Source organism: Micropterus dolomieu, linkage group LG21, assembly GCF_021292245.1.
Source record: "Micropterus dolomieu isolate WLL.071019.BEF.003 ecotype Adirondacks linkage group LG21, ASM2129224v1, whole genome shotgun sequence".
NCBI classification, from domain to species: Eukaryota; Metazoa; Chordata; class Actinopteri; order Centrarchiformes; family Centrarchidae; genus Micropterus; species Micropterus dolomieu.
Genome location: NC_060170.1, coordinates 1,406,691 through 1,424,836, shown reverse-complemented (window position 1 = coordinate 1,424,836; position 18,146 = coordinate 1,406,691). Strand labels below are relative to the sequence as shown.

At 40.7% G+C, this 18,146-nt stretch overlaps 1 protein-coding gene and 1 long non-coding RNA gene across 7 annotated transcripts in view; both read left to right on the top strand.

Moving 5' to 3' along the window:
• The window catches only part of LOC123960120 (whirlin-like), a 59,807-nt gene that overhangs the window by 3,059 nt on the left and 38,602 nt on the right, over positions 1-18,146 (top strand). For all 6 annotated transcript variants that reach the window (XM_046034673.1, XM_046034674.1, XM_046034672.1 and 3 more), the window contains exons 2-3: positions 10,392-10,666; positions 11,985-12,021. In XM_046034673.1, the coding sequence (XP_045890629.1) occupies positions 10,392-10,666; positions 11,985-12,021 (312 nt within the window). The remainder of the gene's footprint in view (positions 1-10,391; positions 10,667-11,984; positions 12,022-18,146) is intronic.
• LOC123960121 lies at positions 2,685-3,111 on the top strand. Its single transcript, XR_006822447.1, has 2 exons — positions 2,685-2,741; positions 2,851-3,111. It is a non-coding gene; the product is annotated as an uncharacterized LOC123960121 (long non-coding RNA).

Genomic DNA, 18,146 nt, shown 5'->3' with positions numbered 1-18,146 from the left:
GTCACACAAGAAAAGAGTAGACACTCCACTTTAACTGAGAGGCTGGTGATGCCTACGAGCGTTTCCATGGATAATTTAGTAAGAAATTGTATATGAAACATTTAACTAAAGCATTAGTTAGCATTGAATAGACAGTGATTACTAGGGAGTAACAGGGATGAATTAAAACAACACAGAAAGAGGTTAGAAAACTATTTCAAGATTACTTTCTTATGGGTCTGCTAGTCTTCAAACATCACTAAAGGATAACAACAGGGTTATTACTTACTAAACTCAGAGGCTAAAACCGCTGCTCACTTAGCAAGGTTATTATTTAAACAGAATAAACACAGTTATACTGGAACCTTGCTTGATTCGAGTAACAGGGGTTTTTATGGTCTTTCTTCTCTGCATTCCTGGCTTATCGCACCGGTTATCAGAGAATGAAATGGTGGTTTATGGCTCAGCCGTTCTGTGGAGAGAAAAGAGTCAGGTTGAGGCTGGAGGTGACCTGCTGGAGGGAGAAGGGGTCAGATCAGCCCCTTTTCCTGTCCTGTGGACTGTCTTTAGTGACACCTTTACGGCTAGAAAGGTTCACTAAGGCTCTTTGAATACACAATCCTTAAGCGATTCATTGTCTGATTGAGTCTCTTTCGGTCCTTACCAACACCAGGCGATGTCTCTGGGTTTTACACGTGAAAAAGGTCAACTCTCGGGGAGGGAAACTTCCCTCCCTCTTTTAACACCATCTGACCTTCTTTGACGTGCGTCTAGTTGAGTTCACAACAGATGCTAACGCTTGTGATATCACCACCTGTTTGAATGTAGCCTAGATAGGGATATGACTTGATATACTGTCCAGTGTTTCCCATTTTCCCAGCTCGGTGCGGCCCGCCTTAGTCTAATCTGTTCTGCCACAGTTACATAATGAAGCAAAAACATTCTCAAAAATGATCATAACATAAATGGTTTCTAACATTGTTTTGCACCATTGCTTTGGCAAAGTATCTGTCAAACAAAAGTATAAATAAGATGTTAAATCAGTTTAAATAAGTTACTTTAGGAGGTTAAAAAAAGTAATGTTTACTCTGAGTAAATTTTAATTGAGCTTCTTTTTACTTTTACTTGAGTAGATTTTTATACAAGCAACTTTACTTGTACTTAAGTAAAAATTCATTAATGTAACAGTACTTTTGTGTACATTTTATAATAATATATAATATTTTTGTAATCTTTCTACCTCTGCCAGAAAGAAAGAACTGTGGAAAAGAGTACAGTTACTGTGTGTTCAAACCGGCTGGTGGAAAAAGTAAAATCTAGTCCCGGGCAACAATTAAAATTCTTAATTGCGATTAATCGCATTGTTATGCGCATAATTGAATAATGAATTCTGCACACTTTTAATTTAAATGTAGCACAAAACATGCGGTTTGCAAACACTAAACAAATATTTAAAAAATTTTGCCAGTAGTATCCCCTTTACACAGTAGCGATAAAATATTTCTTGTAAATTTCAACTTAAACATTAATGTAATCAACTCAGTTATTAAACCAAAGCTATTTACCACTGCCAGGGCATTACCTTTTATCTAGCTTGTTAAAATAAGTTACCATCAGAGTCCAGGTTTCCTGGGTTTTTTTCTGAACAGGTATTGGCAGAAACATTGGTCGAGCACAAGGTGTTGTGACAAGCGGGTGCGTTCCCGTGAAACTGTCTGCTCACCTCACGCACACGCCCGCCCCTCTACCGAAGTCGAATTGTCTTGAACTTTTTATGCGTGACACGCAGCAGAAATCATTGGAAGAGAGACTAATCCTCGCTGTTTGTGAGTTTCTAGAATCTATTACTGTTTACTAAATAGTTATCAGGACATAAATAGGAGGGAACTCGCATGGCAGAGCATTCCCACAAAACTAGATGAAGGCCTATCAGGTAAAATTATGTAGCCTATAATTTAGCGCACAGAAGCCGTTGCCGTGATTACTATTTATAGAGCACCTTTCATTTAGTTGCGGAGCGCTGTCTTACTTCTGCCACATGCTGCATCCAAAGTAGTCTGCCGAAGCCTCCCTTCGCTGTTTAGGTGGGTGATATGCAGGCTCATCAACATCCTGCTCCTCCTGTAACCCATGATTTGACTGTATGTATATATTCACAGCCAGTGAGCAACGGACTTTCAAAATAATACTAATTTTTAAAAAAACTGCGTTAACATGAGATAACGTGAGATTGTAGGCGCTAATTAATTAATGCGTTATCGCATAAAAAACACAAAAAAAGCACACAGGCTAATTGAAACTACATATTTATTATTTTCCAAGGGAAGAAAGCAGCTATGTGAATAGTAATTAAATTGAATTAAAAAGTCATTGTCCTCCCAGAAACTGTGTGTGACAGAGATGCTCACGTCTTTGAGCTAGAGTCCAAGTCAAGTCTCAAGTCACTCGTGGTTATAATAATTGTTATATCACCTGCTGCGTTCAGTCCAGCCTGCCTATAAAACTGCACAGCTATAAGGAATTCTGTAACTGTAACCTGTTTTCACTTACAGAGCACAACAATGTAATGTGTAATGCAATTAATGACAGCTGATTAACTACTGTAAGTCAACACACCACGCAGACTCTCCAATGTTACGTTAACTAAATAAAACTGTAACGTTACATGATCAACAATAACCCTGTAACCTGTTTTTCACAGAGCACAACCATGTAGCTTAATGTACAATGCGTCTACAACTGATGACAGCTTATAAACTCCTGTAAGTCAACACACCCCCCAGACTCTCAAACTCAGTGTAATCTTAACTAAATAAAAGTGGAAAATTTTAAGTCAAGCCTGAAAACCTATTTGTACTCATGTCATTACAGCCTCTCCAAGAATTCGTGTTGGGTCGAGCACCTTTTAATATCATCTTAATCTGAAGTTTTTAAATGTAGCTGTAAAATTTTCTGTCCATCATTTTCTTGCTGTTTTTACCCTTATGTGTTTTATCTTGTGTCTTCTGTATTTTATCTTGTGTATTATGTTTTTACTCTTTTGTATTTGATCCTGTGTATTTCTTGGAAAGTGTATTGGGACCATGCTGCATGGAGATTTTGCACTGTAAATAAAATATGATTTGATTTTGACCATTTAAGATAAAATATTTTTAGTTTAAATCCCCCACCTTGTGAAAGTTCAATACTAAATTGTGAGTGACCTATAAACCAGTACAATGCTAAATGTAAATATTGTAAGAAACTCTCTGCCACAAAAGGCACAAACTTAGAAATCTTAAGCCTTGCTAGTGCCCCTAGAACGTACAATTTATGTTACAGTCAAAAATACAAAAGTGGTGGACCTATCAAACAACATAATGCTTTTTTTCCTGATCTTAGAGGAACTACTATTGTCCAAAGGCAAAATTGTTGAAACTTATTCCAAATGGCCATATTCGAAGTCTGGCCAAAAATAATGGCACACACATTTGGGAAGTTTCCTTTAAAAGGCATTCATAGTTGCATTTGGTTCCACTAAAAACGGACAGAAGTAGAAGAATTATAAAACAATTCTATCCATCCATCGTCAACCGCTTATGCTGCGTACAGGGTAGCGGGGGGCTGGAGCCAATCCCAGTCCCAGTCAGAATCTAATTATAATATTTAAATTCAGTTTTTAATGCAATTATTCAAGTTGAGAAATTCAAGTTCAGATCTGAATTATTCAAATTCAGATTCTTCTGATGCAAATATCAGCCCATAATTTCCTCTGTATATGGATTATTTTTTCATTATGTGGCACATTGGGAATGTAGATGAGGTCATTAAAAACAGGGTATATATATATATATATATGATTAACATGAATATCCATAGAACATTTTATTGAAATCCCGCTGTACTTTTTTAGCCACAGCAGCTGGGTGGCTCTAGGGATGCAAATGTTAGTTGGCTGGTCCACCATTTTGGGCCAGAGTGGAATATCTCTACAACAATTGTATGGATTGCTGTTGTGGTGTGGGGACAGAGTGGACCCAAACGCAACAATCGGGAAGAACAGGCTTTATTGAAGGGGAAAAGGGGTTGAGGGAGAGGGAGGTGGACGTCGGGGGAAACATGGGCATGGGGAACCGAGGAAGCAAGGAGGCACAGGGAGGAGCCGGGAGGACGCCGTGGAAGAGGTCCGAGGGGAGAGGGCAGGGTGACGAGCCCAGCTGACGGAACAGAGGACAGAGGTGAGTGGACCTGGAGGGGAGACAGACAGGGTTAGACACTGTGGAAACAAAGCAAAGAGAAACAGAAATGACGCAGAATACGTAAGAGCTTGAGTGGTGAAGTGGCACCGGGTAAGGAGCAGCGACGATCAAGCAGGGGTTGACTGGAGAACCAGGGTAGAAGTACTGTCAGAGATGAGGGTGGTTGCTGGCAGGTGTGGCAGGCAGGGGAGGTGGCTGACGAGGTGCAGGTGCGGGTCGTTGGCTGGGCTCAGGAGCGGAGGGAGAGAGAGAGGGAGAACACACGCAGGGGACGAGACACAGGGAGGCAGGCAGAGTACAGGAAAACACAACACCAGGGGAAAACAGAATCACAAGCAAAAAAAGGAGGAATAAACAGGACACTCAGCGTCAGCCGGGCTGCCACCACAACAGTTTGCGATGACATTTGGTAAAGACATTCATGGTCCCAAGAGAATGAATTCTAATAATACAGATGATGTTTACATTTAGTGTCATCATCACGTCAGAAGTCCAATGTGTCCAATACTTTATTTGCTTAAAGACCAAATACATGCAAAATTAATGACCTTCTCATCAGCCTCAGCTGCACTGTGTGTTTAGTATTGAACTAATAGAGTAAACATGGTAGACATGGTAAACATTATACCTGCATGTTAACATGTGGGCATGTTAGCACAGTGATATTAACATTTAGTTAAAATACTGGTGTGCATGAGTAAAGCCTCACAGAGCTGCTAACAGGGATGAAGACTTAGTCTTGTTGAAATGTACTACAAAGAATCACCCTCTGAGAATCATGAATATCAGTGCTAGTAGTAGATAACCTGCTCCAGACCAAAGTTTTAAAAAGACAGTAGACCGAAGCACTGACAGACATGGCAATTCATTTTAGTTGGTTTAAGCCTCCACTGCATACATTTAAAAAAAAAAAACATTTGTCTTTGAACTATTCTCTGCTCAGTTCAATTTTATTTACATACTGCCAATTCATACCAGAAGTTACCTCATTGTATCTTTCTGATAGAACAGGTCTAGACCATACTCTAGACCACGCAGATTAAAATCACATTTAATGTTAACACTCACATTAATGTTACACAATACTCTCAGAGTAAAACCCAAAATTATAGAGAGGGAAATGGGAGAAGGAAACTGATTATGTAAGCATTATGAGTGTTTTGTCTCAGACTTTCCTCTCAGGTTGTCAAAATGAGGATAATTAGCTTCAGCGCATCATTAGTGTTTACGTTTTTATTTGTCTGTGTGTGGCACCCTGCAGAAAAGTCAACGAGTTGGGAACGTTGGGACAACCTTGGATTTGACACTCCTTGTTTGGTATGAAATCTGTGGCCTTAGGTAGTGAAAAAAAAAATATTGTCTGAATCAGTTATTGGGATGCATGGCACGCATAGTGGTGCATACTTAACCTGAGAGAAGACAGGAATATTCAGTGAGTATCTGTGTGTTGGTCTCTGTGTTGTGTTGCTGGGATAGTGGTGGACCTAGATAGATTTCTGGCCTGGAGTTTTATATAATTTTTGGCTACTTGACAAAAGAAACCAGGTCCCAGTTTCAGGTACCTGTCTTCATAACCTACTGCTTTATTTTTCAAGGAGCTCACAAAAAGAACAACAAATATATTTAGTTTTAAGGCACCTCAATGTGTGTTTTCAGTGGAACAACCTTCTACCACAGAAATAATTTGTATAAAAACTGCTGATAGTGAGATCAGTGGATTACCCAGAGTAACAGAGACAGTGTTTCTAAAAAGAGACCCTTCATAGGCAGGAGACACACGTGTTTTTTCATGAGTTTAGCTCAAGTCCCAAAACAATGATGACCTTCTCATTAACATGGGGTAATAGTGGATACAGGACATGTTTCATCTTCTCCTTTCAGCCTCAGCAGTAGCACCACAGGGCCTCATGTAAAAAATCACGCTAAACTAAAGAAGACAAACAAGCTAAACTTGAGAGGGCCAGTACCTTATATATCAGTGACTGCATCTTATTTTATGTCCCAGCAAGAACTTCATTGTCTTTCTTTTAGAAGTACCTGACGTGTCCTACAAGAAATCTGGTGAGGTTGCTTTGCCTTTGTTATTATTATTATTATTATTAACCATTATTTACTATGGATTATTATTTACCATTTACCAAGATGGCACCGCATTGGATGGCAGCCTCTGGATTACGCTCCGTACTCTTTTCTGCTGTCCCTCTCTGGTAAAATTTACCAGAGTAGAGCTCTTAAACATCGGACTCCCAACTGCTCACACTATTCCACCGCTCCTGATCGAACCTGGAACTTTCCCGGAGTTATTAGTTGGAGGAGCGGCAGCTCTGTTTGGGATCCTCCGGAGACGCCAAAGGGGAAGGCTTGCAGGCACACTTGTTAAACTGAGACAGCGGGGTTTTCGCACTGCGCTCCCTTCAATTCACCAGGCGAATTTCCACTCTCTGGCCAACAAAATGGACAAACTGCTGCTCCTCAACAGTACTAACTCGGAGTTATGCAGATCTGCCACCCTCTGTTTTACCAAGTCCTGGCTCACCAAGCACATCCCGGACCGCACTTCACCTACTGGGATTTAATCGCGAAAGGGAGCTCATGGGAAAAACACGGGGAGGCGGACTCTGTCTCTACATAAACGAAGGTTGGTGTACAGATGTCACAGTGTTGAAGAAATCATGCAGCCCTCACTTAGAGACATTATTCATAAACTGTAAACCCTTTTATTCACCGCAGGAGTTTTCCTTGTTTGTCCAGGTCGCTGTTTACATTCCACCTCAGGCCTGTGTTAGTGAGGCGTTACTACACCTGGCTGACCAGATAACTAAAGTGGAGAAAAAACATCCAGACTCCCTACTCATTGTTCTCAGGGACTTCGACAGAGCAAACCTCAGCCATGTACTTCCAAAGTACAGACAGCATATTAAGTGTCCCACCAGGGATACTAACACTGGGCCACTGCTACACTACAATAAAGGACGCCTATAGCTCCCCCGTGCAGCCTTAGGACTCTCTGATCACTCTCTGATCACTGTCCGGTTCATCTTATCCTGACTTACCGGCAACGACTGAAATCTTGCTAAACCTGTTGTAAAGAGTGTGAAAAAATGGACCACTGAGTCAAAGCAGACACTCACACAGTGCCAGCCTCCATCTGTCAGTGAATCACAGTGGGTGCTGAAAAGATCAGTGCCAACTTGCCCTCCATTCAGGACTTATACATTTCCAGAGTCAGGAAACGGGCAGAAAACATCACAGCAGATCCATCTCACCCCGGACACAACCTGTTCCAACTTCTCCCCACTGGTAGGCGCTACAGAGCACTGTACGCCAAAACCAACAGACTCAGGAACAGTTTCTTCCCACAAGCCATCACTCTGATGAACAGCTGATTTCTGCCTCACAGTGTCAGGAACAATTCCTCTGCAATAACCCAGTAACTGTCTCTAATCAGCACCTGTTTACTGGTTACCACTTATCATTCATTTATCTATCATTATCTATTTCAGAGCTGTTCTTACTGTACATACTGTATTCCAAGTCCACCTACCTCATGTACATAACACCGCACATAATACTTATTTATTCCAACTTTCTTTGCACTCATCACACTGTGTACATGTATGCTTGTATGTGTATGTGCACCTTTATATCACATCCACCTCCGACATGTACATAATAATAATGTTAATAATTTACTCCTGCATCATTTGCACTCTGCTCAATGTGTCTGTTTTGTTTATAGTGTGCATATATGTGTTCTCTGTACTGTAGCCTGTGTTTGATTTTATTACTGTATTATTGTGTTATCATATTATTGTATAAGTAAGCACATCGTGAGCATTGTACAATCCAGAGTCAAATTCCTCGTGTGTGTACACATACCTGGCAAAAAGCTGATTCTGATTATTATTATTATCCATCCATCCATCATCAACTGCTTATCCTATGTACAGGGTTGCAGGGGGCTGGAGCCAATCCCTGATGACACTGGGCAAAAGCCGGGGTACACCCTGGACAGGTCGCCAATCCATCGCAGAGCCACACATAGACAAACAACCAGTCACACTCACACTCACACCTAAGGACAATTTAGGGTCACCAATAGTGTTGTAGTCAAGACCACCCAAACCAAGACCAAGTCAAGACCAAGACTTTTAGGGGCTGAGACCAAGAGCGAGACCGAGTCAAGACGAAGACCAGTTCCCCACATTACATGACACATAATAAAATGTGGAACAAGAGGTACTTCTCAAATTGATCTGAAAGATCCATATTCCCATAAAACACCCACATAAAAACACTGAAATCCATGTAAACATGTTTATTCAACACTCCTTTTCCATGCTTACCATTGCGGTGACAGTTGTTAATGGTAACTACACATTTTTAATTAGGGTTATTGGTTGCATTTGAAGCAATACATTTGCCATCCAAGCAAAGTAAGGATGTTAACAAATGCAAAAGCAATTTATTGATATTCCCAAAGTTGTGGTCTTGAAAAAAAATCCTGAGTCCTCAATGTCCGAGACAGAGACAAGACCGAGTACAAATGCAGTCGTGTCCGAGGCGAGACTAAGACCATCAAAAAGTGGTCTTGAGACTGGTCTCAAGACCAACACTAGTCACCCGTTAACCTAGTCTGCATGTTTTTGGATGGTGGGAGGAAGCCGGAGCACCCGGAGAGAACCCACAGAGAGAACATGCAAACTCCACACAGAAAGGCCGGGGCAACCGGGGTTTGAACCCGTGACCTTCTTGCTGTGAGGCGACAGCCCATCATCATCATCGACCACCTTTAAATAGTTGCACCATCTGGATGAGATTCAGTATTATGGCAATAACACATGTCCTGCAATCTCTTTTGAAAGTTCCAGTATGTTCTTTTAACATACTGGAACACATTTAATGTTTTTACACAAAGTAAACTACCATGGTCACCGCCACGCCGTTAACTGCAAACTCACAAGTTTTACAACATGGCTTCATCAATGTGTTATGGGTTTTCTGGGACAGTCTGGGACAACCTGCTTGGAGCAGTACATTACAGCATAATACGTGTCATTTCCTGTTGCCAGCTGGTGGTGCTGTGACTTTGAGTGAATATTGGCAGATGGAGGGGTTCAGGGCTGGACAAATGTGAGCATGTAGACTAAAGTTAAAACAACTTCCTGTTTCATGGGGAATCATCAATTTTGGACGCCACGCCACAGGCACGCCATTCCACAAAAACTCACCATTTGTACAACTTTTAAGCGTCAATGTGGCTGTGAATTTCGAACACGCTTCGGACGCTGAACAAACGTATTAATCATAACTTTCTGTGTCCCCTTTATGGCGCTGCATAGCACTTCGCACTACGACTATAAATCAACATGTAGATGTGTTCGGGGTGCGACTGTTATCAAGCACATAAAGTTTGGTGCAGATGTGAGCATGTACACTGAAGTTGAAACAACTTCCTCTTTCATGGCGAATCATTGATTTTGGACGCCATGCAACGGGCACGCCGTTTCACAAAAACTCACCGTCTGTACAACTTTTAATTGTCAATGGCTTTAGAGTAGACAGGGGAAATCTGATGTCAGTCGGACTAATTCTCTAGGAGGAGTTTGTTAAAGTATGGAGTGTGTAAAAAATCCAAAAATAACCATAAAATTCAAAATGGCCGACTTCCTGTTGTGTTTAGGGCATCGCTCCAAGAGGCTGGACATGACACACGTAGCACAGAAATTCCATATACATAGGTGAAACTTTGTCTGGGGGCTGCTCTGTAGGGGGCGCTAGCGAGCCATTTTGCAAATTTTGCTGAGTTTTCAAGTATGTTTAGGCCCCCAAAACTGAGTTTACTTTGCAGGAAAAAGAAAAAAAGTAATCCCTTCAGTGCTTGGGCCCTAATAATCCCTTCAGTTTCAATAGTGACCTCGCATGGTTCTTGTTCGGGCCCCCAAAAAATCCCTTCAGTTTCAATAGGTACCTTGTCCGGTTCGTGCTCTCCACTTAAAATTAAATTTTGCTGAAAAACCCAACTTTGCCTTCAGACATAACACACAAGCCATCAAAGACATACACTACAACACAGTCTTACACACTGGTGAGATAAATTCAAAACAATACTAACTGGTTATTGGTTATGTTGCTTGTGGTGTGAAAAATTGTAATTAAACTGGTCTGTTGCAGGTAGGTGACCAGATCCTGGAAGTGAATGGTCAGAGCTTTGTCACCATCTCCCACGATGAGGCAGTTCACATCCTCAAAACAGGACGCCACCTGTTGATGAAGGTGAAGGATGTGGGTTGTATGCCTCATGCACGTACAGAAGTGGATGAGACCAAATGGATCTGCAGTCAGCCCATAGCTGAGACCAACGCTACAGCTAACCCAAGTTCTGTCACCAACCCCACTGTCAATGCTGGCATCCTTGCTAGTGTCAGTGCTAGCACCTGCAGTACAAGGTAAGTTCATTAAACTGAGCTCAATTACCAATTTGGCAAGTAAAATTAATGCTCAAACTGTCTGTGGCATTGGAGCAAGCTGAACTGAGTGTCTCTGTTCTCAGTGTTAATGAATGAATCAGTAGCTTTGTGCATTGGACCTTCCCTCACTGGTTACTGAAAGCGCTTTTGTCAGCTCCAATGTGATATACTGTATAATAGTAATCATTACTTATCGAGAAATCCATGCTATAAAGTTCTTTACAAAAGGCAGAAAAATAAAACGCACAAGTCGTAAAACTATCAGGTTTTTAAAGAAAACTACTGAAAAACAAAACAAGAAAAAACATTTTAAGGAATTAAAATACAGTTTAAAGAGAATTAAAAGTAAAGGAAGATAATGAAAACCTTTTTGGAATATTTGCTGAAATTGTCATTATTTCCTGACGGTAGTACATGAGACAGATAATCTGTGAAACAAAATCATGTTCTTCTGGCTCCTCCTACTGCTCCTAATGCCATTTGTAAGAATCCACCTCTTCCCTGAACAAAACAACCAGGCCGAGCCAGGAGCAGTCTCTAACGCAGTGTCAGTCAGTTGTGGACATATTTAGAGTTTCGAGAAAAAGAGGCATAATTTCAAGAAATGTGTCTAAGCAATCAAGAAAAGCTGTAATACAGAAGTTAAAAGAGCTTAAAAATGATTCGCATATTAAATCGCAATATTGGTAAATAAAAATTGCATTTAGATTATTTTCCTAAATCATTCAGCCCTAGTTACCATGGACAATATAAGAAAAGCACAATTCTGCCTGAATGTGTAAGATACAGCTGTATAGTGTTGAGGGAGGTGCTATTAAAAAGTGAAATCTGGAATTTGACTATAAGCTAAACCTACAGGACCTCCCTACAAAACTCCCGTTAACTCCTTGCATCGTGTACTGGTTAAACTCAGCATAGAAGGGATTATTGAGCTATCAAACGTATAAACAGTGGTTATATAAACCTAGTTTTGCATTGAACTGAACAAAACCATTTGAACAAGTAAGAATTGAACTGAAGTAGAAGTTACAATTGAACTGAAGCAGCGCTTGAAAAATCATGGTGACAAAATCAGTGACTATGAATGTCTGAACTTATTTGTATTTAAAACATCAGATTCTGTCTCTTGTCCCACCTCGGTTTGAAGAATTGGTAAGACATACAGGTGTTTGTTTAAATTTTATGTGTTTTGTTTATGTGTATTCTTTTTTTTTGTAGGATGAATATAATTGATGATAATTTGTTTCTTTTTGTCTTTGTTATCTTATGCTGTGAATTGTTTTCTTCTGTGTTGCAGACCATCCTCAGCCAGAGCTACACCTGTATTAGGAAAGGTAAGAATGGCAGCCATGCACTACTGCCCTCACATTGTACAATAACACTCTAAATTGCATTTATGGTACTAAACTAAACAGATTCTTTACTCCAACACACTGTATTTCCATCTAAGCACGTTTTTGTCAGACTCCTCAATTCAATTTTATTTATATAGCACTAATTTATAACCATAATCTCATTGCACTTTTCATATTGAGCAGGTCTAGACTGTACTATTTGTAATAGTTTTTACAGACACCCCAGTCCAGAGTCATTAGATTAGTGAATACAGTCAGATTTAAAGATCTAAAAACTTTGGACTTGACAAAATCAAAAAAGACCTTAAACTTGTCTTTGACACTTATACTGTAACTTGTATCTTGACTTGGAACAACTTAGCTCTGGAGATTGCTACAACACAGGAACTGTAGTTATTTTAAGCTGAGGTGGAAAAGGAAATAGCTGAGAATTAGAGTACTTAAGCAGTTCATGAACAGCAGGAGGTTGCTGTGGGACTGCTGCAGTTCTGACTCGGAATTACAACCACACAGGAGCCATAGTCATTACCAACTCAGTAGCAGGAAGCAGGTTGTTGCAACTCTGTGACTGAAGAGTGCTGCAGTTCTGTAACTGGGGACAGCTGCAGGGACAGGGAGTGGCTACAGTTTTGTGACAGGAGACTGCTGCATTTTTTATTTATTATTATTAAAGGATAGCCTCTTGAGATGCATCATCTCATTTTCAAGAGGGTCCTATTTCAGCATGGACAGGGAGTTGGTGCAGTTCTGAGACTGTAGACTGCAGTAGTTCAGCAAAAAGAGGACTCGGCTGGAAGGCTGACAGGACACTGGGAGTAGGAGTTGGCTGGGCAGCTGATTAAGAGCCGATGTGGAACAAGGAGGAGGTGTTGGCCAGGCCACCTATGCTAAATTAGGCAGAAGTGGTGGAATCTCTGGTTTGAACAACGGAGTCTCTGTTACCGATCAGCACAGTCTCTGGGGCGCTACTCAGCTAAACCTCAGGGGCGCTGATCAGCTGAATTTTAGGGGAGCCAGGCAGCTTGGTCTCTGTGGCACCAGGCAGCTCGACCTTGAGCTAGGTAATGAATGCTAAATTCTTAACCATGGCCAGAATGTTAAAAAGTCTGGGAAATCGTCCCCTCCATTAGGGAATACACAAACAGTCTATGCTTAAAATACACCGAGTCTTCTATGGCACCATGTATCTGTCAATATTGGCACTCACCTCTTTAAGCTCCTCCAGTTACTGATGTCAGCTGGGTGCATACTGTTCATTCCGTCCTGACATTAAACAAGGGGAAAACACTGACTTAAATATCAAATGAGGGAGGTGATTAACGAGACACAGGTGGAGGTTGGGGCAAACAATCAACCAAGGACCATAAAGATAGGAAGTAAGGCTAGATAAGACACACCAGAAAGGATACTACATTTTTTCTCGATTGCTAAGACACATTTCTTGAAATTATGCCTCTTTTTCTCAAAACTTTAAACACAAATCCACAACTTCTCACCCAATTCCCCAAACATCCTATTTTCAGGTCAAAATGAAGCTCCCCACTCAAAACCATTCATTCTTGCTGAAAAACCAAACTTTTCCATCAGACACAACACACAAGCCCTCAAAAACACACACACTACAACACAGTTTTACACACTTGTGAGATAAATTCAAAACAATACTACAAAACTGGTAATGTTGCTTGTGGTTCTCCCCCTCAGAAACCTTTTCACATGATGAACAAAACAAAAGAAATAACAAATGTAAACGTTTGCCCATTTTTAATTTCTTATTGTACTGTACAGTACAACACACCAAACAACACATTATTCTGCCCCAGCATCTTGTCTTTGGTCTGGGACAGGCCAGAGATTCTTGCCCTCCACCTCCTGCTGGACCCTGTTCCACCTCCTCCTCCTTACTACTCCTTCTTCCTCCTCTGCCTTACTCCTGCTCCACCTCCTCTTCCTCCTCCACCTCGTCATCTTCCTCTTGTCCCAACTCCTCCTCGAACTCCTACTGTTCCTCTTCCTTCACCTCTTACTCCTCTCTACATACTGCTCTTCATCCTACCCTTTATCTTCCTCCTTCTCCCCTCTGGTGTACTCTACCTCTTTCTTCACATCTTTCAGGATCCATTGCTCCAAAACGGAATGAACTGACTCTGGCCCTTTTTATCTATCTATTGAAGGTTCTGATTGGTGGGTTATCAATTATGACTCCTTGTGTTTCCACCAAAGTTCTTCACATTGTCATTTTTCGTCTTAGTTTTTTGTTGGAGTGGTCCAGTGGGTTTTTAACCAGCCCCAGTAGAGTTTGTTCTCTTTCAGAGTTTTGTGTGATGGGTAACCCTCACCAGCTGCGTGCAGATCAACCGCTGATGGTGGACGGAGGACAGAATGAGTTAGGATTCCAGAAACAAACTCGAACTGTTGTGGCAACTTTGCAATACCACTCTGACAAAGAGTAACAAGATAAAGATCTCTGTACAATAGAGACAGAACAGAATTTCCCATCACACTTTCCTTTCAAAGCATCACTGACTCAATTGTATCAGTTTAAAATTGTATATCTGTTGTAAGCTTTGACAAAAAGCTAGGCCTCTTTCACTGTTTTTTCCCCCTTTGGCATCTCAAATCTAGGAATCACTTCTTTAAGCAAGCATTTAACTGTTTTTGCATCTTCTCTCCTAGCAAGGCAAGGCAAGTTCATATTATTCATATAGCACATTTCAACAACAAGGCAATTTAAAGTGCTTTACATAAAACATTAAAGGGAAATTTAAAAAAGACATGGAAATACAATAGTAAGATGTGCTTCTATACATTTGGAGAACAGGTCCACAAGTACCAACAAGTATATGTAGCCATGGCAACTTGGCATATGTACAAAATCTATTTGCATATTTACAACAGCCCTAAATGGTTATGATAAATGGTCATGTTTTATTGAACTGTCCTTTCTCCTGTCTGTTGACAAGTCATGCATCTGTCCACAAGTGTTCATCTGTCCACATCCAGCACATGAACCCGGCTTCGTTCAGGACAAGTGGGAACTTTGGTTGCTTGCCAATGTCAAATGTATTTACTATTTACTATTTACATTTACGATACCTGCAAACTGTAGGATTTGTTCTGCATTGCTATTATGAACAGCTATTAGAACAGAGTTAAGTGAAATTGTATTCATTTTAAAACCAAGTTTAATATTGTAACACAAAACTCTAAAAAATCTAGAATTATATCAACAAAACTGAGTCAAATATATTTGTATTTTGTAATACACATTGGCCTACATTATGTTTAATATTTTCACTTTAATAAAATAAATGTTATTTTTATTAGCCTATATCAGTGTGAACAGACTCCTTAAAAACATTGGAAATCCATAACGATAACTAGATACTTAAAAGTTCAGTGGTATCTAGCGGTGAGTTTGCGAATTGCAACCATCTGTCCAGTCTACCACTGCCCCCTACCCTTTCAAAGAGCGTAGAACAGCTACGGTGGCAAACACAGCACAAAAGATGTCTCTTCTGAGACAGCAGAGGATAGCTATTCAATGAATGAGGTTTCTTAAGGTAGACATATTAAGAAATATTTACTTAATTATTCAGTAAAACCATATGTTATTGCAACTTGCCCACTGACAGATAACATGGAAAATGTAAGCCAAGAGTGTGAAACACTGTCACTGTTTCTGCAACACAGGCCATTATAAACCACATAATAGATAAAGTTTATACAAACATTGACAAGGGAAACACATTCATTCTCTCTGTGATTATGGACCCTTGCCAAAACTGCCCGCCAGCAATAATATCTGGCCTGCACAGAATCCATTTATTGAAAAAATTGTCCCAAGGTGGGATCAAACACATAACCTTCTAGGTGAGAGTCTTGTGCTTTACCAGTTGAGCTAACCAAATACTGTAACAATGACTTCAAGTATTATGTTTTATATTCTCACCCACCATCTAATGGTTGAAAAAAATACTCCCTGCCAACCCCTGCTGTATATTATTAGTACTTCTTGTTCTTCAAATGTACATATTCAACATAGGGGCGGCTGTGGCTCAGGAGATAGAGCGGGTTGGCCGTTAATCGGAAGGTCGGCGGTTCAATCCCTGGTTGCGTGTCGAAGTGTCCTTGGGCAAGATACTGAACCCCGAATTGCCCCTGGCGGCTATTCCGCCAGTGTATGAGTGAGTGTGAATGTTAGTTTCCGTTTGAGCACTTAGGCTCAGTGTATGAATGTGTGTGACTGGTGAATGCAGATATAGTGTAAAAGTCGAAAAGACTAGAAAGGCGCTATACAAGTACGGAGCACTTACATTTAGTGATGAGTGGCTACACTGCCTGAACTCTACAAGAAGAACGTTGTTACGAAACGCGCTCTGTAGCACAGTTTGTCCATTTTCAGCTACCGTAGAAACATGGCACACAAAATGGATCTTATATTGCATTTTTGTCAATAGATCCTCAGAAATATTACACACTGGACCTTTAACTAGAAAATGCTTTCAGACAAGGGAGTGATGGTTAAAATCTGTAGTAAATATTACTCAACTTTAACTGGTTTTGATGCTGTTATGCAGTTGTACTGTTTCTGTGCATGTAACATCTGTTACTAGTGGTAACAGCAAATGTGGTTTTATACTAAAGGTCCCAGAATTCTGGGAAAAACAAACTATTGTCTAACTCTCCCTGCCACTCCAGTTGCGCCCCTCTTTTGCAGATACATTTTAGTACAGTTCATAATACTGCAAGTACTGTATATAAATATTGCACTACTTTATCTGTGGCCATGGAAGTTGTTAGGCCTATTTTAGGGGGGCTGAAGCCACCCTAACATGTTCCTAAGCCCCCCCAAAATAATAATAATAATGATAAGAAAAATTATTGTTAGATTTAAAAATAAAAATAAAATATTATAAATATGGATAAATACTACAGAATAGTACAAATATAATTTGTATTTATTGGCTTAAAATAATCCTTCTGGTTGTTTCCTCTGCTTCATATCACACTCTGATTGAACCAGTCCACAGTGCATTAACAGTAATTAGTGTAATTCTATAGCATTCTTTCGACCTGCAACTTATCTAATAATGAGAGGAATTAGACAAGGTATTACTTTATCATACATTTACATGAGCAGCTGGTTAGCATTTAAGTCACAGCCTACAGAAGAACTCAGTCTGGCCTACGTGAATTCCCCCTATTCTTTCCCGAGCCACATTAACCAGCTCTGACTGGGGGATCCCGAGGCGTTCCCAGGCCAGTGTGGAGATATAATCTCTCCACCTAGTCCTGGGTCTTCCCCGAGGCCTCCTCCCAGCTGGACGTGCCTGGAACACCTCCCTAGGGAGGCGTCCAGGAGGCATTCTTACCAGATGCCCAAACCACCTCAACTGGCTCCTTTCAACGCAAAGGAGCAGTGGCTCTACTCTGAGGTCCTCGCGGATGGCCGAGCTTCTCACCCTATCTCTAAGGGAGACACCAGCCACTTGCCTGAGGAAACCCATTTCAGCTGCTTGTACCCGCGATTATGCCAGTACTGCAACACACCGGGACAAACTGACACCATATACAAAGTAAGGAATAACGTCATGCATCACATTTGCCAAATTTACAGGGGGGTCAGTAATTATTATAATAATTATTAATTAACGATTTTATAGTAGACAGTGTTTCACAACATTTATATATTTCCCCCTAACTCAACAACTCACAAAACTGATTTTTACCCGCTGCCTCATGCATAGACAGGAGAACTTTTTTCTCTTCTTTAGAAAGTAAGAAATTGTCCGGTGTTATCTAATCTTGTGCACTCGGCAGCAACACCTTCTCCAGCTGGGAACGTCGCGATGCATTGTTTATCATTGTAACGTTAGGACACATCTGGAATGTGAACGCGGCCGTTGTGTATAATAATTATGCGCTACTGTCAGTGCCATTAAAAATCAATCAAACTGACTAAGGGAAACTGTATAGAAAACGTTACAGCTCATAACGTGAAGTAACACGGCTTTAATGGGAAGCTAGCTCGCTAACTAGCTTACTGAGACGAGTCTTCATCATCCACAGAGCAACAACATGACGTGCCTCCTTCCGTCCTC